At 42.6% G+C, this 26925-nt stretch overlaps 1 protein-coding gene across 1 annotated transcript in view; it reads left to right on the top strand.

Moving 5' to 3' along the window:
- The window catches only part of L3MBTL4 (L3MBTL histone methyl-lysine binding protein 4), a 362994-nt gene that overhangs the window by 63050 nt on the left and 273019 nt on the right, over positions 1–26925 (top strand). Inside the window, exon 4 of the mRNA XM_032654462.1 lies at positions 7572–7626. Coding sequence (XP_032510353.1) covers positions 7572–7626 — 55 coding nt within the window. The remainder of the gene's footprint in view (positions 1–7571; positions 7627–26925) is intronic.

Below are 26925 nucleotides of genomic sequence, written 5' to 3'. Positions count from 1 at the left end.
TCATCTGATGGTTCCACGGTGACGACCTGAAGTTGCCAAACACAAATCAGTGAGTTAAAACCCTTTTGCTTTGCTTCCTTGATTGGAATTCTCAGACCTGGAACAGTAGGCACTGATTAATTAGCAAACATGACTGTAACGTGTAGTAAAAGTATATGACGCATCCAGGGCCATCAGGAAGGAACAGAATGTCAAGCCTTTTTGGTTATTTTCCCAGCTCATAATCCTCTCTTCCAGAACGATGGCTTTGAGTTGGCTAATGGAAATGTACCACAGCAAAGACTTATTTTATGTTCCTTAAACTATTATCTCCCCTTTTTCAGAGCAGTGTTCTTTTTTTTTTTTTCTTAGAGCTTTATTTTCGGTTTTCAGAACTAAAGTTTGAAACCTGAGAAGGCATAGTAATGGTTTTGTTTTTCTCAATTCATCCTGATTTCCTGAAGTGTTCCGTTTGAAAGGATAAGGAAAAGTGCTCATTTTTCCTTTTTTAAAAAGATTAACTCTGTTCATTAATAGCAGTGTGGATTTACTACCTTTAGGAAATAATTAATTAACCCAGACAGACTCAAAGAATGTTAAAGCTAGCAGGAGCTTTGGAGAGCATTTAGTCCAATCCCCTTATTTTACAGACAAAAGAAATCAGATCCAGGGAATACGTGTCATTTGTTCCCAGTTACCTAGCTCTTTGGGTAACTAGGTGGGGTTGGGATTTGGCCTTAGGTTACCTGACCCCCAATTCAGCATTTTTTTTCTGCCCTATTATATGATATTAAATCATTTTTTGTTTGCAAAAAAAATGTCCTAAAAATGAGGTCAGTATATCGTAAGAGAAATGTAAATTTATTCTGTAATACGAAATCATGATCTTTCATGTGTATGTCTACATATCTATAACCTTACTCCATCTTAAAAAACATATGGACATCAGGAGCTTGAGTAATTTAACTTTGAAGCGAAAGGTACTGTTATTTTTGTGAGGAATATGTTTTTTCTAGCTAGGTAGAATTTCAGTAGCAAATAAAGAAGTGTGAACCAAACATTCTAATCCACTGACAGACAGCATATTGTATATTTCTTTTTATATTTGAATGATACAGTGATTATAGAAATGCTTCAGTAGCTGTTGTGCTCACATAGCCAACCCCGTTTCTTGTTACCATTTCAGTTTTGCAGTAGAACATTTATGAGAAGAGACCTGCCTTGTTTTGAATCACATAAATTTCCTGTGCATTGAGTGGGTAAAGAGGGATGGAGCTGGGGTGAAGAGCTGCCGTGGAAAATTAGACCTGATTCAGTTCATCATCTCACATGCAGTGGAGCAGAGGTAGATAGGATTGGGTTACTGCCTCCCCGTCTCCCCTGCCCTGTGACCGTGGACTTGCAGCGCCTTGTGTGGTTCACAGACCTTCAGCAGCGGCATCAGCTGGGGGCTTGTTGGAAACTCGTGCTCTTAGGCCCTCCCCAGACCCACGGAATCCAGATGTGCATTTTAACAGGCTTCCCAGATGATTCCCATGCATGTTAAAGTTTGAGGAGCACTGGGTTGTAGTACGTTTTGTAAGGATGCAACTGTATTACTTGCACAGAGATATATCCATGATAACTTTGGACATGAAATCTGCTAGGCACAAAAGTCCCATTCTTGAACCTTGCATTCATGCCTTCAGTCAGCAAGTATTTGTTAAGCTGGACGAGGGGCCAGGCTATGCTCTGGGGAGGAAAGATGGTTAAGACCCTGTCTGCCTTCAGTAAGCTCAGCAAAGCAGATGAGACCAGTAAGAGAGAAGCTGGTCATGCAGTGTGGTAGGCCCAGTATTAGAGATTTATACAGGATATTTCCAAGCTTCAGAAGGTTACCTGACTTAGCATGGGTGAGGTGGGAAGCAGAGAAGAGGAAGTAGGATCAGAGAAAGCTTCCCGGGGGAGAAATAGGCACATGTTAGCTTTCTATTGATGATAACAAATCACCACAAGCTTAGTGGCTTATTACAACACATTGACTGTTAACCTCACACTGCCTGTAGGTCAGATGTCCAGGCATGGCTTAAATAGGTTCTCTGCTCAGGGGCTCAAAGGGTAAAATCAAACGGTTGGACTGAGTTCCTTTTGGAGCTCTGTGGCCTCTTCCGAGCTCAGATGGTTGTCGGCAAAATTCAGTTCCTTGTAGTTGTAGGACTGAGGTTCCTGCCTTCTTGCCGACTATCACGCAGAGGCCAGCCTCAGCTCCGGGGAGACCCACAGTTCTTTGCCATGTTTTGCAGCCTCTCACAACAAGGCAGCCTGCTTTTTTCAGGCCAGCCGGAGACTCTCCTCCATTCAGCTGAGGGGAGTCATACGTTGTAATGCAATCGAGGGGGTGACCATCCCATCACCTCTGCCATTTTCTGTGGTCTAGAAGCAAGTGACGAGGAGGGGACTTGGGGGTGGCTCCTTGGGGTCATCTGGGGATCCTGCCCACCGTGAGGTGATTTCCCTGGGGCTGGGAGGGAGAGCGGGACGGACAGCGTGGCCGAGGCGTGGGTCCCAGAAGCCGCAGAGTGAGTTCTGGGGACTCTGAACAGGGGATGCAAGAGCATTAGAGTGAAGATGAGGAACTAATTTTGTGCTGGCTGAGTTTCAGGAGCCTGTAGGGCATCCAGATGAAGCCGTACAGTGGACTTGGGATCTGCGCGTCTGTAACTTGATGGAGGGAGACGTGGGTCCATTGGTCGTCATGTGTGAGACTGAGTGACCTGGATGCCAGGGGCTGAGCGAGGCAGGCGGGGGGCGGGGTGGAAGCCCTGGAGAGCAGGGTGATGTCTGTGCAGGGGTGGAGGCCGGTGCAAGCGAGCTGTGTGGAGGACGGGCCCTGCACAGTGGGATGGGGAGGAGGGGACGGTGGGGACACCCAGCCTTCACTTTGTCCTCCATCCGCCAAGAACAGCTGGCAGACACCTGACCAGTGAAGGGCAGCCGGTGCACAAACCCTGGACATTGCATTCCATTTGTTCCCTAAAACCCAGCACTGTTCCTGGCGCATTAATTGCCCAATAAATATTCTTTAAATAAGTAATTAACTCAGGGTTTTAAGATTCCTCTTTACTCCTCCCTCAGGATTCTTCTTCCATCCGAGATCTTGTTCATCCAAGATACACTTTTTCAGTTAGAAAACAAATAGACGATAACTTAATTTTGATTAAGTCTTGATACACTCTTGACATTTTGAAATCTGGCAAAACACCTATGATAGCTGCCATTAACTGAGCGTCTGCATGTGGCATGTGGCTCTACCCGTGTGTCTCTATTCCTCAAAGCAATTCAGTCAACAAGATATCATTACCTCCAAGTCACAATTTAGGAAACCAAAACTCAGAGAGGTTAAATCACTTGCCCAGGGTCACACAGCTGGTGAGGGGAGAAGCAGGGGTGTAAACCCTCAGCTGTCTGACTCTAAGACTTGTACAGAATAGGACCTCTTACTGTGGTTAAAACACAAAGTAGCCCAGGAAGCATATCAAAACATCAGGCTGTAATAAGTAAAGCATCGTGGCTCTGGTACTTGGATAGACAGCTAAACTAAAGAAACAGAAGAGGCAAATGCACCTGGGGGTTTAGTGTATAGGACACAGGTCTTAGACTGATGGGAGAAGGGGGACCATCCCATAAGTCATCTTGGGACAGGTGACAAGCCACCTGGGTAAAAATAGTGTGTCTCAACTTCACACCATGTCCCGGCACAAATTCAAATTTGTCAAAGATTTAAGTGTAAGAAATAAACCATAAGTGTAAAAGACATAAACAAAGAAGAAGGTTTTTATGACGTGGGAGTAGAGAAGGATCTCAACAATAGCAGCCATAAAAGAAAAGTTTGATAATTTTATTTCTCAAAATAAACAACAAAAATCCTTGCATATTAAAAATACTGTAAGAAAGAAGTGAAAAAGAGAAATGACTAACCAGGAAAAAATAAATAATGCCTCTCATATTGTAGACAAAGGACTAATCTTCCTAATTTATCCAGACCAAAAGATGAGTAGTCATTCCAACAGAAAAAAATGGGCCACAGATGTAAAGAAATATTTCACAGAAAAGGAAATACAATGGCTTTTAAATATACAGTCTTCAGCTTCTTCATAATGGAACAAACGCAAATAAAACAATAGCGAGATATTATTTTTTTCATCATCATCTTGGCAAAAATGCAAAACTTTGCTATCACACCCTGTGGGCAAGGCTCTGGGAAGACGGGCCTGATCCGAGGCTGTGGGGCTGTTGAGTGGGGCTTGCTGGGAGCCAGACCTGGCAGGAAAACACAAGTCTGGTTTGACCCGGCCGGTCCACTTCTGGGAAGTCATTCTGTACATATCCTGGCACATATGCAAAACGCTCTGTGTACTGGTTTTCCACCACAGTGTTATGTGATTGGAAAAAAGATTTGAGACAACCTGGACATCCATAAACATGGAATCAGTTAAATAAATCATGAGGTATCCATTCAGGTAACTGCAAAAAGAAGGAGTTTGCTCTTACAACCTGATAAAGACCTCCAGGGTATTTTAAGTGAAAAGAAAGGTAGAAAACAGTGCTATCTTTGTGCACAAGAACAAGAAAATATATTCTCTTTTTTTATAAAGGAAACTTTGCAAGGATATTTCAGAATCTAGTAACGAAGATTTCTGGGTGGAGGTACTATACTTAGGCCAGATGGGGGAGAATGGGTTGGGGTGGGAAGGGAGTTTTCACTGCATTAATTGTTTCTCTATTTATTTTTACCTTGAACAATGTGAACTCAAAAAATAAAATAAATTATACGTATAAACTAAGGCATCTCAAGGAATCTATCATAATCAATTCTATATGACTATATAAACAAATGGCAGCCTGACGCAGTCATCTTCAGACTTGTTGGTTTGTTCACCTCATCAATAAAGAAACTTCAGTCACGTATCTGGATATATATGTATTATTTGTTTATTGGAAAATTATATGATTTACTACTATACAAATTGTATTTTTTACCTTAAAGCCGTAGACTAAAAAAGAAACGAAAAGTACAATATAAAAATGAAATTAGTAGTGATTAACAGTTAAAAACTAGTTTGCTCTCATTAAAATATTAATTTTTTGAAACCTTGTTTTAAAGCCTTGTGTTCCTGTTATCTGAAGTCTACTTTTTAGATTTAGCTTTAATGGCTGTCATAGCTTAGATGACCAGCCCTCTTGGTTTGTCTAGGACTGAAGGGTCCTCCAGTTATGGGACTTCAGTGCTGTGACCGGATCAGTCCCAGGCAAACTGGGACAGTCAGTCACCCTAGGCCTGGCTTAAAAAGATAAAAATGTCTACACACAATAAATGCTGGAGAGGGTGTGGAGAAAAGGGAACTCTCTTGCACTGTTGGTGGGAATGTAAATTGATACAGCCACTATGGAAGACAGTATGGAGGTTCCTTAAAAAACTAAAAATAGAACTACCATATGACCCAGCAGTCCCACTACTGGGCATATACCCTGAGCAAACCATGATTCAAAAAGAGTCATGTCTCACAATGTTCATTGCAGCACTATGTACAATAGCCAGGACACGGAAGCAACCTAAGTGTCCATTGACAGAGGAATGGATAAAGAAGATGTGGCACATATATACAATGGAATATTACTCAGCCATAAAAAGAAACGAAACTGAGTTATTTGTAGTGAGGTGGATGGACCTAGAGTCTGTAGTACAGAGTGAAGTAAGTCAGAAAGAGAAAAACAAATACTCTATGCTAACACGTATATGGAATCTAAAAAAAAAAAAAAAAGGTTCTGATGAACCTAGGGGCAGGACAGGAATAAAGACGCAGACGTAGAGAATGGACTTGAAGCCACGGGGAGGGGGAAGGGTAAGCTGGGACAAAGTGAGAGAGTGGCATGGACATATATACACTACCAAATGTAAAATAGCTAGCTAGTGGGAAGCAGCCATATATAACACAGGGAGATCAGCTCGTTGCTTTGTGACCACCTAGAGGGGTGGGATAGGGAGGGTGGGAGGGAGATGCAAGAGGGAGGAGATATGGGGATATATGTGTGTGTATAGCTGATTCACTTTGTTGTACAGCAGCAACTAGCACACCATTGTAAAGCAATTATACTCCAATAAAGATGTTAAAAAATAAAGAATAAAATGTAAAAGAATGAAAAAATAAAAGATATGTCCCCCAAATTACAGGATAAACTGTAGGAAATGATTGTTGACCAAACTTACTAAATCCTGATACTTTTTGTATCAGCATCATCCATCAATTATGCAAAGGTTTTGTGTAATTCAGCTGCTCATTTTCATCTTCTTGGATGACAATCAGTTTGTCTTGGAAACTATTCAAAAGTATTGGGCTTCCCTGGTGGTGCAGTGGTTGAGACTCCACCTGCCGATTCAGGGCACACGGGTTCGTGACCCGGTCCGGGAAGATCCCACGTGCCGCGGAGCGGCTGGGCCCGTGAGCCATGACCGCTGGGCCTGCGCATCCGGAGCCTGTGCTCCGCAACAGGAGAGGCCACAACAGTGAGAGGCCCGCGTACTGCAAAAAAAAAAAAAAGTAGTGCATATTTATACTTCCATAAGTGAGTTGAAAGCCCGTTGAAACTCTTAATTTGAAAGATCTTAAAATTGGGAAACTCTGTCCCTCAACTTTTTTTTTTTTTTTTTTTTTTTTTTTTTTTTTTTTTTATGCGTTACGCGGGCCTCTCACTGCTGTGGCCTCTCCCGTCGCGGAGGACAGGCTCCGGACGCGCAGGCTCAGCGGCCATGGCTCACGGGCCCAGCCGCTCCGCGGCACGCGGGATCCTCCCAGACCGGGGCACGAACCCGCGTCCCCTGCATCGGCAGGCGGACTCCCAACCACCGCGCCACCAGGGAAGCCCTGTCCCTCAACTTTTAAGTGTAAAATTATTATGAGTTTTTTTATAGGGGGCATACATTTTTTTATGGCCACAAAACTATGTAAGTAAGACACATATCTGGACAAATGCTCTTGGAGTATCTTTGAAAAAAGAAGTGATTCTCTTAGTCTTGGCTAAATGGTCGACTTTCCTCCAGGAGTTGCTGTGAGCCTGGCCTGATGCACTGCTGGCTCCGTGGACAGAAGCTCTGCCTTCTCAGGGTCGCTTGTGTTTGTGGTTTCTTCGCAGGGATCTCTGAAGGCATTTGTCCATTCTGTGAGGGTTGGTTGGGCTAAACTTGGACCTTAACTGAGCCTCATAAGCTGTAGCAGGTGCCAGCAGGCTGCAAGCCGGGGGAGGATGGAGGGCTTGGCGGGGGCAGGGGACGCCCTTCTTCCCTCGGCCTGCCTTTGAACCTTCCTTTCTGTCATATTTGAGCCAACAGAGAATTAAGACAGCAACAAAGGGTTCCTCCCACGTCCAAATGGGTGGTGGTGTGGCACACCCCCCCCTCCCCCCTCCCCCTGACACCGGGCACTGGCTGCTGATGTAGGTCCCCTCCATTCACAGCGCTCCTCATGGCTTGGCTCCCAGCAAACAGAGAAGTCAATGTTCAGTGTTTCAAACAATTACCCAGAAACAGGGTCTAAACCACATTTTCTGTATTCTAGGAGCAAGCTGAAGAAGAAAAGAAGCCCAGGGATGGTGTGACCCCTCTGAGTCACGGTAATTGTCACCACCCTTTACAGTTTTGCTTCATAATGAATTACTTTTAAGTGACATTTTTATTAGATAGCTGCAGTTGGTTTAGGTTTATTAATTTAAATCTATAATAATAGTATCGCTAGTTGACAGTGTCACATGCTCCCCTGTAGACTTCATCAGTGTCATCTAAGACTTTCAAATATGTATATCAAGAAAGTCTGAAGCTCTTAACTCATTTATTTGCCTTTGAAAAAAGAACTGATTTGTAAACTTTCCCTGTGAACAAGAAAACGAATGATGCTGCTTAGTTTGTTTATAATTCTTTGTTTAAGCTTTTCCCCGATTGGTTTAATCGTCTAATGATGGCATTCGTACTCTTCTACTGGAGTCATGTTTTACAGGAGGTTGTACATTTGCTCCAAGATAAATGTCCCTCATTATGGTTTTTAATACATGTGTAGGTTTTAGATAACAGCTTTCTAATATTCAACTAATTCTCTGATGATTTAAATTTAAATCAGCAAATGCAGATGCTATTTCCCTGGAATATATATTCCACATGTATTGTGATTACTGCTATACAAGCAGGCAGCTGTTACTAAATTTTCTGTAAAATATAGTTGAATGTCCAACATTTGTGCTACTCTTGGTGGGAAAGAAGCATGTAAATTTGATAATTCTCCTCTAATGAACTTTTAAAGCACCATAAGTATTTAACTTTCTTTCCCTCCAATAATGGAAACAACTGAAAATATCTTAAAAAATGACAAACAAGATTTGAGGTTTTTAAAGACCATATATAATGCTAGTCTTGGCACGCAATATTGAAAATTTGTGATCTTCTACCTAAATGATTTTTAAAAATGAAAGTTGTTTTCTATTAGAAGCTAAATATACTGCTTTAAATTTCTTTTCTTCTTTTGCTGTCACCCCAAGTCCCATCATGTTCTTTGCTGAAAAAGCAAAATAGAACACAGTAATTTGACAATTATGTAACTTGATGTTCAGTTTCATTGAAATACACTCCAGTTATGCAACACTGGAATTCTAGAAATAAATTTGGACTGTACCTGGTCCCAACAGCAGGGTTTTTTTTAAAAAAACAATTGTTTTTCTTCTCAGAAAGAGGTTGTGATTCATTATGTTGTTGTCTCTCCCCTGCAGCTATATTTTCCACACTAATGTAAATTGTTTTAGATTCTCTTATTCTACAGTTGAAGCATTTATTCTAGGAAAAGAAAAGCAGACGTAAGCCAACAAATTAAAAATATTCAGTCCTCAAAACTAGGATTTTTTTAGTAATTTAGTATTTATAGTTTTCATTGTAGCCAGTTACATGTTTATCTTAAGTAGTTTTTCAGTTTTACTAGGAAATAGCTTTTTGCTGTTGTCCTTCCTTTGCCAGACTTATTTTGTAGCTAGTGGTCCATTCCCCAAAGTGTCATCCTGTGGCTTATTCTTCTCCAGATCTGACACTGGTGTCATCGCTGTTTTCCCCAGCTGTGGAACATCGCTAAATGTTTAGAAGAAGGATGAGATTTGGTTTGTGTATACAGATGCTGCAAACTGCTCGTTGAATACAAGTTGAATTATTCGAGGGGCTTTTGAGGATTTATATTTTTACTACTTTTAATGCGATAAAGGAAACTATTCCCTAAATTGCCTCCTGTCTTAGTATTATAATGGGGATCTTCCTCCTGTAGTTCCTGGAAATAGTTTAATCTTTTCTGTAGGCTGCTTACTAAACAAAATAGATTGAGTCACTTACTTTAGGCCTTAAAAATAATAACAAAAGAAAAACAAAAACGGTGTACTCATACATATTTATATGTGAACAGAAAATTGTATTGAAAAATAAACAATTTCTGTAGTGATTTTACAACGAGCAAAGCATTTCTTTGAAAATCACTACCAACTAATTTATTGAATGCCCAATCTCTGTCACTAACATTGACCTCTGTGTTACAGAGGATGAAGCTTTGAGGGGCCATTTGACTTACTTAGGGTGAAACTAACTAGTTAGTGGTGGATCCAGGGTTTGAGCCCACATCTAGCAAGTTCTAAAGCCTGTGGTCTTTCTACTTTACCTGTGGTCTTTGTATTTTATCATTTCCCCTTCTCTGTAGCTATTAAGACTAAGGTAGAGAAAACTGGAATCTTGCTTAGAAGTGGGATGGGATGAGTAACTGCTAATAGTTAAAGTATTAAGGGTGTCTCATATGGCCCTCTGTGTCCTTGGGGACTGGCTGGACTAAATTTTTCTTGACATAGTCATGCCATGAGATTAATTTTTTGGTTCTTTTGGAAACTCTCAGCTATATTATTCCTATATTATTCAAAAAATTTACCAACTGTCTTAGATACCTTTAAGAGAAGACTTGTCTCGGTAAGAATTATTTATTAATAATTATGTAGGATGGAGGTTATAGAATTAGTATTGTCAATCACTATATAATCCCAGACCTCTACATTTGAAGTCTCCAAAATAAAAACAACTGATTTCATCAGTTGGACAAGTGATCTGGCTTTTTCCCTTCATAATTTTAAGTGCTCTTTTAAACTAACGCTAATATTTCTTTGGTTTAATGTTAGGACTGTGAGGTCTTTATAATCGTAAAAGCAGTAGAAGAAATTATAAAGGAATATGAGATATATATACATCCAAATTAAACTGTGCACGCCAAAGAACCTCATAATAAATAAAATCAAAGCAGAAAAAAACTGGCAAGTATTTACCACAACTACAACTTGCAGAAGGTCCAAAATAGATAAAGGAAGTAGAAAAAATAATCAGATACACTAAAATATCAGTGCAAAAACAGGCAAACGGCATTAGGAACTAAGTAATTCATGGAAGAGGAAATGAAAGTAGCTAAAAAGCAAATATGTTTAAATATATTCAGTCTCACTAGAAAACAAAGAAAGACAAATTTAAAAGCAACGATGAACATTTTTTAACCTACCAAAGTAACAGTCAACGAAGTGCTAATGCCCCATTGCTGGTGGGTCAGGGAACTAGCTCTCTGTAAATAGCTCTCTGTACATTGCTTCTGGGAGTATAAGTTGGCTCTATTGTTTCGGGGGACACATTAATAGTATTTATTAAAAATGTTAAGTCAACATTTCCTTCCTCTCAGGGACTCCACTTTTTGGAATTACTTAATGAAATAAGCATGAGCATTTAATTTATGCATATGCTACTCATGGTACTATTGATAAATGGAGAAAAGTTGGAAATAATCTAAATGTCCAACAAACGTGGAATAGGTAAAGCATTGTGGTACAATTTTGTGTAGACAGTTGTGTAGTCATGTAAATGCTTTTGAAGAACTTTAAATTATATGGAAGGGAAAACTTATGATAAAATATTAAGGGGACCCCGCCCCCCCACCAGGAGGGATTAGTCTCAGTGATGGTTTAAAAAAAATCTCATATCTATACATGAGATAAAAGATGTTAAAAATTGTTATTTCTCAAGCTGTGAGATAAAAAGTATATTTTCTACATTTTCCAAGTATTTTTTTTACAATTAGTAGTCACGTTAGAGTCAGCCAAGTATTAAAAAAATAAATTCAGAAATTCCTGAACACTAAAAACTTCCATTTGCGGGTGGTATTGTTGGAATAGCTGTTCTTAGATTTATTTCTTTTTTTGTAAGTAAACTTTTTATTTTGGATTAACTCGATTTAGAGAAAAGTTGCAAATGTAGTCCAGGGATAGTCCTGTATATGCTTTGCCCACTATCTTCTGAGGTTAGTATCTTACATGACCTCAGGACATTTGTCAGAACTAAGAAATTAATATTGGTATGTCAGTGGTCACTAAACTGCAGACTTTATTCAAATTTCACTACCTTTTCTACTAATGTCCTTTTCCTCTTCCAAGATCCAGTCCAGAACATCTCTTTGCAGCGTCACTGCACACACATCTCTTTTACTTTAAAGTCTCTCATGTTGTTCTCTCATGGCCCGAGCTGGCCGGTAGCATCCAAGTTTCTTGAGGGCTCCAGTATTTTCTCCCTGGCCACCGCTCATCCCGTGTCCACCCTCGGGCACCTACACCCTGCCGCTCCCCTGAAGCTTCTCTTGCTTAGCTCACCAGGGCCTCAGGCATGGCGGTTAACATTTTTGTGGGTTGAATGGAACCAGGGACGTCCCAAATCAATGGACGCTTTCATACTGTTACTTTTCTTACTCTTTGGATTTCACTTAGATGTTAAAAATGAACCCGTCTTGGTCCCCTGAGGGTCAGCCTGCTTCTGCTGCAGCCCCTCCTCCTGCAGCACCGTCATCCACCTGCAGTCAGTCCAGATCCTGGACACACCCTGGACCCCTCCCTCTCACCTACCCAGGAGCCTGGCCGCACGGTCACCACCCTTTCTCTACTCATCCTTCTTGACTTCTCTCAAGTCATATCCTCCAACTTAGAGCTGCTTCTGGTCATTTTTCTGTTGTTCACTCTTTATACCCTCTCTAACCCAACGGAAACTGAGCTGAGATCCTGTTAGTAGAGGGCCCTGGGTCCTTTCTGTAGAGTAGCATTCAAGGCTTCTCACCATCTGCACTTGCCCATCACGTGCCACCGCCCGCAGTCGTTGGTTTGCTTGGCTGAACAGAACCTGCAGTCTAGACCGTGCTGTCTGAAGAACCGTTCCTTCTGCCTGGAGGATTCTTCCTCAGGCCAGAACCAAGTAGCCAGCTCCTTCAAAACCCAGTATCTCCCCTACTTGCCTTATTTTGTGTTTTTCTCCTTATTTTATTTTCTCTTGGCATATCCTAGGGCATTTGGTTTGAAGAAATTTTTTATGTGATGCTGTATCTCTCACTTAAGTTAGCATCTTTTTTGTTTTGTTTTGTTTTGTTTTTGCGTTACATGGGCCTCTCACTGTTGTGGCCTCTCCTGCTGCGGAGCACAGGCTCCAGACGCACAGGCTCAGCAGCCATGGCTCACGGGCCCAGCCGCTCCGCGGCATGCGGGATCCTCCCGGACAGGGACACGAACCCATGTCCCCTGCATCGGCAGGCGGACCCTCAACCACTGCACCACCAGGGAAGCGCCTAAGTCAGCATCTTTTAAAAAGACATATAGTCAGGTCCAATCCAGCCCATAGGAACTGTTGTTTAGTATGCTGAAGTAATGATTTACTAAAACTCTCAAGTATTAATTAGCTAAATGGCCTGAGGAAGAATTAACACAGCTTCTAAAAGTGTGTAACTACTTCCAGGGAGTAGTTTCTGTGTTGGGGGATGTGGCTAATTAAGTGACTTTGAAAGATTCAGAGGGGCCCCTTGAGCATTATCCCTGCAGTCTTCTGTTAGAGTAACTGGTCTGCTTTCTGGGTGTACACACAGAGGTGCTTTCTTGCAAAATAATTACATGCCAGTGGAACTAATGTCTGCATTTTTTAAACGTTGTGAGAGATCTGTTCATTTCCACCATGGTAATTCTCTACCTAAGGAAGCATCTCAACATCAGAAAAGTGAAAACCAAATCAACTTTAATTTAGAAGATTCTTATCTTCGGATGGCATTTACAGTCATTAAATACGCAGTTAAATGTTCAGGCATTTGGGTATTTGAACCTAAAGAACTGCATTTTCATTGAGCCATGAAACTGTTACGGGAGGATGAGCAGGGGACTTCTTTCTAACTAATGAACTTTTGGGGGGAGACATCAGTAACTGAAGCATCCACAGGCACTGCAACAAAAGTACTCTGTAACAAGTAGTTCTCAGTGTATGCTTCCAAGTGGTTTATTTGCTGTTGATACTGGTTTACAAATGAGCTAATCTTTGAATTTAACTGATTAAGTTGCCAAACCTCTCCTTTAGTGTTCTGTCCCTTCTGGGTGGATGAGTGGTGGTGTGTATGTATATACTCTCGCAAAGGAAAAGAACATATTTGTTTTCTTCCTGGCGTCAGTCAGTAGATGATAAAATGAATGAAACTGTATAAAGTACAAGATAGGGCAAGGACCATGTTCACAAAGCCTGTCTTATAAAGACAGTTTGTATGGGCCATGTTGAATTATGTTATTTATTTATTTTTTAATTGAACTAGAGTTGGTTTGTTATATTGTGTTAGTTTCAGGTGTACAGCAAAGTGATTTAGTTATATACATATATATTTTTTCAGATTCTTTTCCATTATAGGTTAGTGCAAGATATTGAACACAGTTCCCTGTGCTATACAGTAAATCCTTGTTGCTTATCTATTTTATGTATAGTTGTGTGTATATGTTAATCCCATACTCCTAATTTATCCCTCCCCGCTCTTTCCCCTTTGGTAACCGTAATTTTGTTTTCTGTGTCTGAGTCTGTTCCTCTTTTGTATATAGATGCATTTGTATTATTTTTTAGATTCCACATATAAGTGATATCATATGATATTTGTCTTTCTCTGTAAGACTTACTTCACTTAGTAGATATTCTCTAACTTCATCCACGTTACTGCAAATGGCATTATTTCGTTCTTTCTTATGGCTGTGTAATATTCCATTGTATATACATACCACATCTTCTTTATCCATTCATCTGTCAGTGGACACTTAGGTTGCTTCCATGTCTTGGCTATTGTAAATAGAGCTGCTATGAACATTGGGGTGCATGTATCTTTTCGAATTATAGTTTTCATCTTTTCTGGATATATGCCCAGGATTGGTATTGCTGAATCATATGATAACACTATTTTTAGTTTTATAAGGAACCTCCATACTGTTTTCCATAGTAGTGGTTGCATCAGTTTACATTCCCGCCAGAGGGTTCCCTTTTCTCCACACCCTCTCCAGCATTTATTTATAGACTTTTTGATGATGGCCATTCTGACTGGTGTGAGGTGATAACTCATTGTAGGTTTGATTTGCATTTCTCTAGTAATTAGTGATGTTGAGCATCTTTTCATGTGCTTGTTGGCCATCTGTATGTCTTCTTTGGAGAAATGTCTACTTAGGTCTTCTGCCCATTTTTTGATTGGGTTGTTTGGTTTTTTTGATATTGAGTTGTATGAGCTGTTTGTGTATTTTAGATATTAACCCCTTGTCAGCCACATCATTTGCAAGTATTTTCTCCCATTCTGTAGAGGTTTTTTGTGTTTTGTTGGTGATTTCCTTTGCTTTGCCAAAGCTTTTAAGTTTGATTAGGTCCTAGTTGCTTGTTTGTTTGTTTATTTATTTATTTGGCTTTTATTTCTTTTGCTTTGGGAGACCGATCTAAGAAAATATTGCTATGATTTACGTCCGAGAATGTTTTGCTTATGTTCTCTTCAGGAGTTTTATGATGTCATGTCTTGTATTAAGGTCTTTAAACCATTTTGAGTTTATTTTTGTATATGGTCTTTTAATTTAGACGGTACTTAATATATATATATATATATATATATTTTTTTTTTTTTTTTTTTTTTTGTGGTACGTGGGCCTCTCACTGTTGTGGCCTCTCCCGTTGCGGAGCACAGGCTCCGGACGCGCAGGCTCAGCGGCCATGGCTCACGGGCCCAGCCACTCTGCGGCATGCGGGATCCTCCCGGACCAGGGCACGAACCCGCCGTCCGCTGCATCGTCAGGCAGACTCTCAACCACTGCGCCACCAGGGAAGCCCTGCATTTAAGTATTTGAGTCTCGGTTTTTGACAGCGAGCAATGCGGCTGCTGTTACCCTGTGTGTTTGCCTGTTCGCTCACCCTCTTCTGTATTCTGGTCCTCTTGTTGCTGCCGCCGACCCCTCCCGGACTCAGGCCCCGCCCTCCGGGCTGCATCCCTAGATGCCGGGCCAGCAGCCTCTGCGGGGGTGAGGGTGTGGGACACCGTCCTTATGCTCATCGGGCTTCAGGCCCGATGCTCTGCACCAGGCGGCCCTTCCAGGGGTGCCCTCCTTGTCCCACTCAGGGTCCGACTTCCCACTCGGGGTCATCATCCTGGGTGGTGCCCTCAACACTTTGCTCGGGATTCGCCCACCCACCCCCTCGGTGGTGACTCCCCCCCTCCTCCGTGGTGGAGGTCTGTGTGCTGAGCTCCCCCTCTCCCACCCAGTGCTCCCCCATGGATGCCTCGCCTGTGCCCACGTAATGGGCCCATGTAATGGCTTTAGGACGGAGTTGTTCAGAAGGGGAGGGAGGGACAGACGGGGGAAGGAGATGGCCAGGAGGAGGAGGAAGGAGGAGGGAGGCACGAGGCCCGCCTAGAAGAGGAGGCCAGGAGGCCAGGAGCAGCCCTGAGGTGGAAACAGGGAAAAGATGGGTGAGGCAGTTGAGTGTGGGCCCTGCTCCGGTTTCTGGTGGCCATCCCCCCTTCACGGCCACAGCGCATGGGTGGGTGGTGGCCAGGGCTCCTGGCGTCGGGGGTGCCTGAGAGGTCCCACCCTGCCCTCTGTGCATGTGGCATTTCCTCAGTCGCCGCCCACTTCGGACCTAAATTCCGCCGTGAAGCCTCATCCCCCCAGACCCTGCTGCCGACCCTCCTCCACTGCATTTGGGTATCAGTCCAGAGTCGTGAAGCCCAGGGGAGAGTTCATGTGACTGTTGTGTTTTGAGTCTGGATGCCTGGGACCAACCGTGGGTCCGATGCTGGGGCCTCCGGAGAACACTGGTGGATTTCTCTCAAAAACCAGGGAGAGGTAGGAATCGGTGATGTACTCTTGTTGTTTTGCTAAACTTATTGATTGTTGTAGCGCTCAAGTGCAAAGCTGTATTTGTATGGTAGCTCACTTCATAGCATAGATGAATTTCTTAGAAATTCACCTGGAATGTTCATGACTAGAGTCAATTTTCTACTGATTTCCATATGCATAATTGAACCCTATTTAAAAACAAAAAAGATTTCCTCTAAGAAAGCTCCTCATTCCTAGCGCAGACACCGCAGCGCAGCACACAGAGGCTTCCCTGATGTTCAAGCCCGATGCAGACAGGCAGGCAGCTATGGGCAGATGGCCTGGGCCTGAATACTCAGCCACGATTTTGCCTTGAGCCCAGCATAAATGTTATATTTAGAAGTCCAAACTTTTAGTTGTTCTTTCTGAAAAATGACTTCTTTTGATTATATGAAAGGAGATGCAGAATGTGCGGTTAGACTCAGACAGAACCTCTTTTGAATTTTGGTTTTGCCACTTAACCGTGTGACTTCCAACAAGTTATTTAACTTCTCTAAGCCTCAATTTTCTTCCCTGTGAAATGGGAATAGTAATAGCTCTTACCCCATAAAATTGTCAGGATTCAGTGAGAAAATGTTTATGGAGTGTGTTTGGCTCTTGGTAAATACTCAACAAATGTATTCTTCTTGAACAGCTTAAATCGGGAATTTATGTATTAGTCTTAGTAATTTCAGGTTCTTTTTATATAGGCCCATAGTTTGCTTAGGAGATTCCTGAGGGACTGTTTTAAAATTATTTACTCTAGAGGATTAGCATTAGGTGAAGCACTCTTAAAAAAATACTGTCTTTATCCTACTTAAGGAAGAACTTATTTTTTTAAAGGAATAGACGGGTATGAAGTTTAAACCTTTAAAAACTCGTCTGGCTTTTCTTCCGTTACATAGCTGGAAACAGCACAACGTGGTTCTCCCAAGCCTTTCCTGCAAAGCCTCTTTGAGACGTAGCAATGTGTAGAAAATAAATATTTGGAAAAGCACCATCAATAAACACAGAAGATTTTGGCCCCTCCCTCCCTTGCATTTCAACGTAAAGCCCCAAGTTGTGATGCCCAGGGGAAATCCACCTGCATCCATGCAGTCATCCGTCGCCTGGACGTCCCCACCAATGTCCTCAGACCTGCGCTCGAGATGACCTGACCCACCTCATCCTGTCCACATGTCCACCCTGCTTTGCTTGAAACCTTTCAGATGCCTCCTGTTGCCTGGTGGATAGGATCCGGGCAGACCCTGCCGAGGCCTCACACACATAGACTGCCCTTTCCCCTCCTCGGCCTGGTCTCAGCCGTGCGCCCACTCACCCCTCATGCTCTGGCAGCGCTGGCCTTGTTTCCTGGGGTGCTGCCCCAGTGCCCCATGCCCGCTGTGCTCCCTGCCTGTCCCTCTAGGGTCACCTTTGGCCTGATCATTGTGTCCATGTGTTGCTAATGCCCGCTGACCCTAGGGTTTGGGCTTTTGAGCCGCGTGTCAGGAAGGCTTCCCCTCCTGACCCCTGGACTAGGCCGGGCGGTCTGTTCTGTGCTCCCAAGGCCCTATGTTCTATAAAAGCACTTTGTTCATAATTGTATTTTGGATTATTTCTCCATTAGGTTTTAATGCTTGAGAGTGAGGCCTCATGCCTGTTTTTGTCCGCGGTTGTGTCCATAGAGCCCAGCACATAGTGGGTCCTCCATACGTGTTTACAGAAGTGACCAGAGAAAGTGGTTGATGAGGCCAAGAGCTGGGGAGGCCGGTGGGGAAGGACCGTGGGTGCTGTGCTACGCCATGTGGACGTCGGGACTTGGGCTGTCCCTGGAGAGGGCTGGAGTGTGTGTGGGCAGAGGAGGGGGTGGAGGGAGCCGGGTGCCCACGAGACAGGCCTGCTGGGCTCTCACAGGCCGAGCAGACTCCACAGATCCCAGAGGGCGGAGCCTTGGGACTGGTGGGTGGCCGACTTCAGGGGCTGTAGGAGCCACCGCCAAAGCCAGTGTGGTTGCTGCTCACTGACCTTAGAAACACGGGGGTTGCACTTGAGGGACGAGGCTGGGCTTTCGTGTGGAGACTGAGGGTCTGCGGAACATTCCAGGGGTTTGGTGAGAAGGGTGGAAGGGATCGTCAGGTGTGTAGGTAGTGGTGAACCTGTGAGTGCAGGGAGACCTCTCTGGGGAGTACGTTGAGCAGAAGGCTGAGGATACCCGCCCCGCCGTGGGGAGAGGAGAAGCCAGCGAGCGTCTCAGGTGGAGCCCCCAGAACCAGGGCCAGGACCCTGCACAGAACTCTGGACGCACACTTTCTACCCAGAGTGGATCGGTCTCTGTGATGGAGATGTTGCCTATGTTGCTTTATGCAATTAAGCATAAAGCTAATAGAAAGCCAGGTTTTAGAAGTTTATGACACTGCTATTTTAATTTTGCTGTGTGTTAAAAAGTATTTTACTGAGATGAGCCTATGGTTTGCCGTTTTCTTTGTACTTTTAATTATCTATAATTGTCTTCACAGGGCTTGGTATCTTAGGAGAAATTATTTTTCGCTGATAGTTGTCATAATTAGTTTTTTATAATAGCAAGTCTGAATTCAATAATTCAGGATGTAGCTTGACAAGGAAGCTATATTTTATTGATGATTTTTAGAGAACAGAAAGGATCCTTGGGAATTGAAACCAGCTATTTAAATTAGTGCACATTTATGGCTTATCAGAGTGATGGAGCCATGAAATAAGACATTTATGCCAGAACTAAACCTTTGGGAAATCACTTCTTTCATATTTAGAATGATTAGCTGATTTATTAGATACCTCCCAGCCCGAAGCTTTATGACTATATTTAAACCTATTTTGGAGAGTTACCATCATAAGCTTTCTGTACAGAAAATGCTAGGATAGTGCAAGGTTTTTCTAGACAACACGTGCTGTTATAAATTAGTTTCCCAAGCATCAGCTTAATGGGACAGGAAAATATTAGCTATGGATGTGTTTTTAAAGTTCTTTTATAATTTCTGTATTTTATACAGTGAACCTCAGTTCAAATCAGAGAATGCAGTAAATGCTATGTGATACCTCTTGTCCTAAGCTATTTTATTATTTGTGGATTCCTACTTATTTTTCAGGCTAATGAAATATGATTATTTGATCCATTTGTTGAGCATTTAGAAACTTTTTGGTAGTGAGTTTGAACAGTTTACTAAATATCAATTATTCCTGATGACAGTTCAGTGTTAGTTTCCTGTAACCATGACTTAGCAGTTCCAACAGCAGAAGTTTGTTGTCTTCTGGTTCCTCGGGTTAGAAGCCTGACATGGGTCCCACTGGGCTAAAGTCAGTGGGTAGGGCTGCGTCCCTTCCAGAGGCTCGAGGGGAGGAACTGCTTCCTGCCTTTTCCAGCTTCTACGGGTCACCTGCACTCCTTGGCTCGTGGCCCCTTCCTCTGCCTTCACAGCCAGCAAAGGAGCATCTCTCGGGTTTTTCTGCCATAGTCACATCTTCCTCTGACCACAGCCGGGAAAACTTCTGCACTTTCAGGGACCCCTGTGATTATATTGGACCCACGTGGATAAGCCAAGATGATCTCCGCATCTCAAGAAGCTTAATCACAGCAGCAAAATCACTTTTGCCATATAACATAGCATGTTAACAGTTTCTGGGGATTAGGGTAGGGACATCTTTGGGGGCTGTTATTCTGCCTCCACAAGTTCTAAGTTGCAGAATCACTTTGAGCCTCCTTGCAAGAAGTGGGAATTATTGTGTACCTGTTGCTAAGGGAATGGCACCATTATTGAGCTCCTTTATTTTAGGGTTTTTTAGTCGTGAGGTCTACAGTTATGGCACTTTCCTGTTGCATGTACACAGCATTAATATTCTAGTCAGGACCAAGGGGCTCTCATAACAAAAGAGTCCTAAAGAGCTCAGTGGCAAAGAGGCCGATGGGGACTAATGAAATCTTTGCTGCTGCTTTGGATGTGCTTTTCAGGAATTTAATTTCACAAAACCGTTCTAGATGTTTTTACATTAAAAATTTTCTTTAAACAGTGCTAATTTATCATTCAACTAATAAAAGTACTCTATTTTGCCCCAAATGGTCTGCTAGTGAACTGAAATTCAGTGTTCCTTCATGGATTTAAAACTTACATTCCCTGAGAATGATTAGTGTTTTGAAAGGTTAGCAAGCTGTGAGGTTAAGATATGATTTGGGGAATAATTTATTTTAAACACTTTCAGCATCAAGAGAACAAACAATCTCTTTTTGGGGGGAGCACTGCATTGGGTCTTTGTTGCTGTGCGAGGGCTTTCTCTAGTTGTGGCGAGCAGGGGCTACTCTCTGTTGTGGTGCGCGGGCTTCTCATTGCGGTGGCTTCTCTAGTTGCGGAGCACGGGCTCTGGGCGCTTGGGCTTCAGTAGTTGTGCACATGGGCTCAGTAGTTGCGGCGCTCAGGCTCTAGGGCATGTAGGCCTCAGTAGTTGTGGCGCATGGGCTTAGCTGCTCTGCAGCACATGGGATCTTCCCCGACCAGGGCTCGAACCCATATCCCCTGCATTAGCAGGCGGATTCTTAACCAGTGTACCACCAGGGAAGTCCCTAAACAATCTTGAATAATATTTTAAGTATGTCCATTAATTGAAGTCCAACAGGGGATGTCTTGAGTAGAGGAAACTCTAAATTCTGATCGACAGAATTAATTAAATTAATGAAAGTAGTAGTAACAACTGGAGCTCTATTATATTCACCAGATTACAGGAGATGTCTCTAGGATACAGAGAAGCAAACATCAAGGGAAATATGTAGTTAATCATTTTATGAAGAGGATATTGCCAACTCATACGGACGGATGTTAATTTGACGACTGATAGCATGGTATTCATAGGGGAGTATTTTAATATCAACCTGTAGTCATTTGGGTCTTCTTCACGGTGTCTCGGTAATACAGGTTATTCTCGTAGACCTGCCTTCCCCACCTCCACTACATATCAAGGGGGAAACCAGTTAACATGGGAAAATCTGCACACAAATGTCTCTTTACTGTAAACTTCACCATCACCTGAATATTCCCGTAAGAACTTGGAGCTTTCTTAGTTCTTCTTTCTCCTCTAGTGACAGACCTGGGCCCACTCAGGAATCCTGATGTGCATTCAACCCCCTGTTCAAGTGACCCTTCACCTCTTTGGCCTTGTCTCCTTGTTCTCGTCCCTGTGTCCACAGTCACCTGTCTGGTCTGATCTCTCAGTTGAGGTGATGAGTGTCTCTTCCTCTCCTCCACCTCCTCTTCTTTCCCTTCCTCGTCCTCCCCTCCTTTCTTCTCTCCTCCTCCTTCATCACTTGCTCTCTCTTTGTATCCTGATACATCAGTCTGTCCTGGATTTTATGTCTCAGTGCTTTATCTTCTCTCAGGTTTTTACTCTCTGCCTTCCATTTTTTTTTTTTTTTTTTATGCGTTACGCGGGCCTCTCACCGTTGTGGCCCCTCCCGTTGCGGAGGACAGGCTCCGGACGCGCAGGCTCAGCGGCCATGGCTCACGGGCCCAGCCGCTCCGCGGCACGCGGGATCCTCCCAGACCGGGGCACGAACCCGTGTCCCCTGCATCGGCAGGCGGACTCTCAACCACTGCGCCACCAGGGAAGCCCTGCCTTCCATTTGAGTGTTGAGATTCCCCTGTGTTTCAGCTATGATTCTCTTCCCGTTTTGCACTTTTTCTCTTGATGACTTCTGTTATCTGGATGGTACCCCGGTTGTTTCTGCCTCACTGCAGGTTCAAATCTCAGCTCCAAGCTGGAAGTGGATTCCACCTGGTTATCACACTCTCCCCAGTCTTCTTTTCTCTCTATTCTTTTAATGCTGTCACCATTTACCCATTCTCCTAAATATATGCATCTTAACCTTAATTACTATGCAAGTGAGGAAAACTAACTAAAGATGTGGGAGAAGTTGTTGTTGTTTTTTAATTAAAACAAGAGAGAATAATACAGGCATTTCTATAGCAACGCGTTTGAAACTCTGGATGATTTCCTAGCTAGTGATTATCAAAATGCACTCAGGAAAAGTTGAACATTTGAATAGGTCATACAGTAAAAGAGACTGGAAGATGAGGTCCAGCCAGGATCACAGCTGAACTATTCTTCAACTTTAAAAGAACAGATCATTCCAATGATATTCAGACTCTTCCAAGCCACATAAAAAGGTGAAAAATTTTTTATGAAGCCAGCATATGAGCTTTGAGGAATGTAATATAAAAACCAAAACTCTAGGGCTTCCCTGGTGGCACAGTGGTTGAGAGTCCACCTGCTGATGCAGGGGACACGGGTTCATGCCCCGGTCTGGGAAGATCCCACATGCCGCGGAGCGGCTGGGCCCGTGAGCCATGGCCGCTGAGCCTGCGCGTCCGGAGCCTGTGCTCCGCAATGGGAGAGGCCACAACAGTGAGAGGCCAGCGTACCGCAAAAAAACACCAAAAACCAAAACTCTAGACTGCAAATGCATATCACATACAAATATGAAATTCTAAATAAATATTGCCAAGTATAATCTAGCAATATATTAGAAAAATGATATCCTGTTACCAAGGAGGGTATAGTATTCAGTAGTGTAAACTTCACCAGTGAAACAGAGTTCAGTATTGTAAAATCTGCCAACATAATTCACACATCAACAGATTAAAAGGGAAAAGCCATATAATGATCTTTAACACTGAAAAAGACTTTTGGTAGAATTTAAGTGCCATTCCTAGCAAAAATTTGTATGTAAAATAGCATTGAATATAATTAAAATTATTTACCAAAATGTAATAGCAAATATACTGAACAGCTAAACATCAAAACCATTTACATTAAAATCAGGAAATAGAGGTGCCTACTATCACCATTGCTATTCACTACTCTCTTGGCGATTTTAGTGAATGAAATAAAAAACAAAATTTAATGAGTGGTATAAACCTTGGAAAGAGATAAAGCTATATTTTTTTGCAGCTGATGTGATTTTATACCTAGAAAACCCAGGAGAATCTAATTATAAGCTACTATTCAATAGAATTAATATAAGAAAGTTGAGGTGGTTGGATACAGGATAAGTATAAAAAGTCATTAGCTTTTTCTGTATGTCATCAGCACCTAGAAATTGAAAAGGGAAAAATATTGCATGCATAAAAGCAATAATGTATAAAATATTTAGAATAAGTTGAACAGGAAATGTGAAGGGCCTTGTTAAGAAAACTAGAAAATTCTATTGATACATATAAATTAATATGTGAACAAATGGAAATACATGCCACAAAAATGTCAATTTCCATCAAATTAATAGTTAATCCAATTCCAAAATAGAATCCCAACTGGTTTTAATTTAAATTGGATACAGGTATTTTATACTGAAATCCAAGACATTCTGGTAGTATAGTAATAGACCAAGAATCTGTGGAACAGAATAGAGAAGCCAGAAAGAGTTGTGAGAATGTAATATATTACACATAGGCTAATATACACAATGTACATGGGTAAATCATTTTAGGAGGACAGACCATAGATTATTTAGTAGGTTATGTTTGCCAAACTGATCATCTGTCTAAAAAATTAATTCCTAGTAGATTGAAGACTTAAATGTTAAAAAAAAAAAAGTTTTACAAGAATATCTGTAGGAGACAAAATGAATTCTGTAGGAGTGAAGAAGAACTCAGTCAGGAATGGAAACTGTATTCTGTAAGTGAAATGTGGACATATCAAAATGAGTTTCAATGAAACTGAAAATTTCGTTATTTCACCCTTTCTGGAGGATGTTTTCATTGGATGTATAATTCTCACTTGACAGTTTCATCGTTTCATTGCATTAAAGATGCCATTCCATTGCCTTGTTGCTTCCATTCTTTCTGGTGGGAAGTCTGCAGAGCTCCTCCTGCTAATACTGCCTAGCTGCTTTCTCTGTTAGATTTTCTCCTTAACACTTATTGCCATCTGACATACTATGTATTTTACTTATTTATAATCTGTCTTCACACACTAGAATTTATGGTGGGTAATGGTAGGTTGTTTTGTGCTGTACTATAAGCTTGTAGCACATAAGCATTATGGTTAATATTTGTTGAATGAAAAATGAAAACGTAATGCCCTGAAGACAGTGTCGATTGTTTTGTCCACCGTGTTCTTATAGCCCTTAGTTCATCTCTCTGAAGTTGGATATTCCTTTTTGTATAATAGTTGCCTGGTTCCCCACTAAGCTGTAAGCTTCTTAAGGGGAAAAAAACCTATATCTTCTTCTTTGAATCATTAGCAACTAACACAGGGCCTGTGTCACAGAAAACCCTGTTTGTTGAATCAATGAACACACCTGGCTTGCACTGTTTTCTTGTTTTGTTTTGTTGAAATATAGTTGATGTACAATATTCTGTTAGTTTCAGGTGAACTACATAGTGATTTGGCATTTGCATACCTTATGAAATGATTACCACGATGAGGCTAGGAACCATTTGTCTCTGTACAAAGCTATTACAATATTATTGACCATATTTGCATTGGTTTTCTCTGTTTTGGTCATACATGACTCCTCCGTCCCCATAGTCTGGCAGCTCTTTGAGTTGTTACTTCTGAAGATTACTGTTTCCAGTTTGCATTTCCACCTGCATACCTGTAAACTTTGTCCTCCTCACAGACTATGCTTCCAGCCTTTCTCCTGTTCACCTCTGGGCTTCGTTGGACCAGCACCCTTTCCTTGTTTTCTTATAGAAACCATCCTGAGGCTAATCCCACCACCTGTCTTTGATCCCATCTCTTTCCCCAGCTTCAGGCCCCTGCTTTTTCCTACCTCTTTAGTCATTCTCTGTGTTAAAGTCTCAGGTAAAGGCCATGTAAGCCCTTCCAATTACTAAAATTAGTGACCTTTGTTGAGTCCTCAAGTTGTTTTATATTTTTATTAAATTTGATAGCTACTACGCCCTACTTCTTGAAGGTATTTCTTCCCTCATTCGTCCTGTTCTCTGGTTGCTCCTTCTCACTATCCTTTACTGATTGCTTTTCTTCTGCCCACATCTGACGTACTTCAGTTCCCTGGAATTCTGCTCTTGGTCCCACTGCCTACTTTGTGCTCTTCATACACTCCCGGAGAACCTCAGCCCCCCTCTACACTGATGGCCATGAAATCCAAGTTCCCAGTCCTGATCTTTCTCCTGAAAAAGCCGTTTTTAATGCCCCCTAGATAGTTCATCCTGCATATCCTTCAGACCCTTTTGATTTCAGAGGTTTAGCATCTCTGAAAATGTACTCATCTTGCCCTCTACGCCTGTCTCGGCACAGTCGTAAACTCGGTCTCCCTCCCACCTCACTGCTGTCCAGCATGTCAGGTCCTACTCACATCTCTCCCTGACTCCTCTCTGCTCCTCTCCGTCCTCACCAGCTGTATCACATCAAGACCTCCTCATCTCGGGCTGGCTTGTTGAAACAGCCACCGTTCTGCTACCTCTGGTATCAGTTCTCTCTCCTTATTTCTACTCCATAATCTCTACAACTGCAACCAGCAATGTCTTTAAAAAAAAATCAAAACTACCAAAAAACCAGCAATGGGCAGGGCAGAGGAGAAACAAGTCCAAAACTTATTATGGCATTTCTTTCCTTAAAAACTTCTGCTGGTTTCACAGCATGTATATGGGCTTAGGACTAAAATTCTTCCCGTGGTGTTTTTTTTTTTTTTTTATTTTTGGCTGTGTTGGGTCTTTGTCACTGTGCGTGGGCTTTCTCTAGTTGCGGCGAGTGGGGGCCGCTCTTCATCGCGGTGCGCGGGCCTCTCACTGTCGTGGCCTCTCTTGTTGCGGAGCACAGGCTCCAGACATGCAGGCTCAGTAGTTCTGGCTCATGGGCCTAGTTGCTCCGCGGCATGTGGGATCTTCCCAGACCAGGGCTCGAACCCGTGTCCCCTACATTGGCAGGCGGATTCTTAACCACTGCGCCACCAGGGAAGCCCCCGTGGTGTTTTAATTAGATTTCTTTTGCAAGGAAGAGAGATCACTCCAGCTTCCTCAGGAAAAGGGCCGTACTATAAAATTCATGCTGAGGGAGGATGGGGACTCTTGGAAATTCAAGAACAGGACTGTGGTCAAAGAGTTCTCAGTCCTGCCCCTGTCTCTAGGGCCATTTGCAGCTGGAGTTGACCCTCATTCCGGAGCTGGAGCTCTCCAACATGAGCTGCTTCAGAGGGAGAGCTTGTGAAAACAGCTCATAGGCATCCCGCCAAGAGTTTCTGATTCAGTAGATGCCCAAGATTTTGACTGATGCCCCAACTTTGTATTTCTAACAGTTCCCCAGGTGATACTGATGCTGTAGTTCTGAGTACCACACTTTGAGAACTTTATCCTTTAAGGCACGTGTCATGTCATCTGGGAAGCCTTCTTTGATGATATCAACCATAATTAGTTTTCTCTCTACTTTGTAGGTTTCTTCACGTTAATTAAGAACAGTGGTTCTCAAACTTTAGCATGCATCAGAATCACTTAGAAAAATTGTTAAAGTGGAGAGTTTGTGAATCATTAAGTCTGGGGTATGGCCTCCAAAATTTGCATTTCTCACAAGTTCCAGGGGGTGACCACACTTTGAAAACCACCATGTTAGAATAAGTTGTTTACACACCTCTCTTCTCTGCTGTACACAGGTTTCCGGTGTTGGTCCTGTGCATTGTTGTTCTCTCCACTTGTGGCAGCACCTGGGGAAATGGCTGAGTCACCTCATTTTGGACCCTGAAATACTCTC

Source organism: Phocoena sinus, chromosome 14 (genome assembly GCF_008692025.1).
Source record: "Phocoena sinus isolate mPhoSin1 chromosome 14, mPhoSin1.pri, whole genome shotgun sequence".
Lineage (NCBI taxonomy): Eukaryota > Metazoa > Chordata > Mammalia > Artiodactyla > Phocoenidae > Phocoena > Phocoena sinus.
Note: the sequence above shows the minus strand (reverse complement) of the source record. Positions and strands in the feature narration are given on the sequence as shown.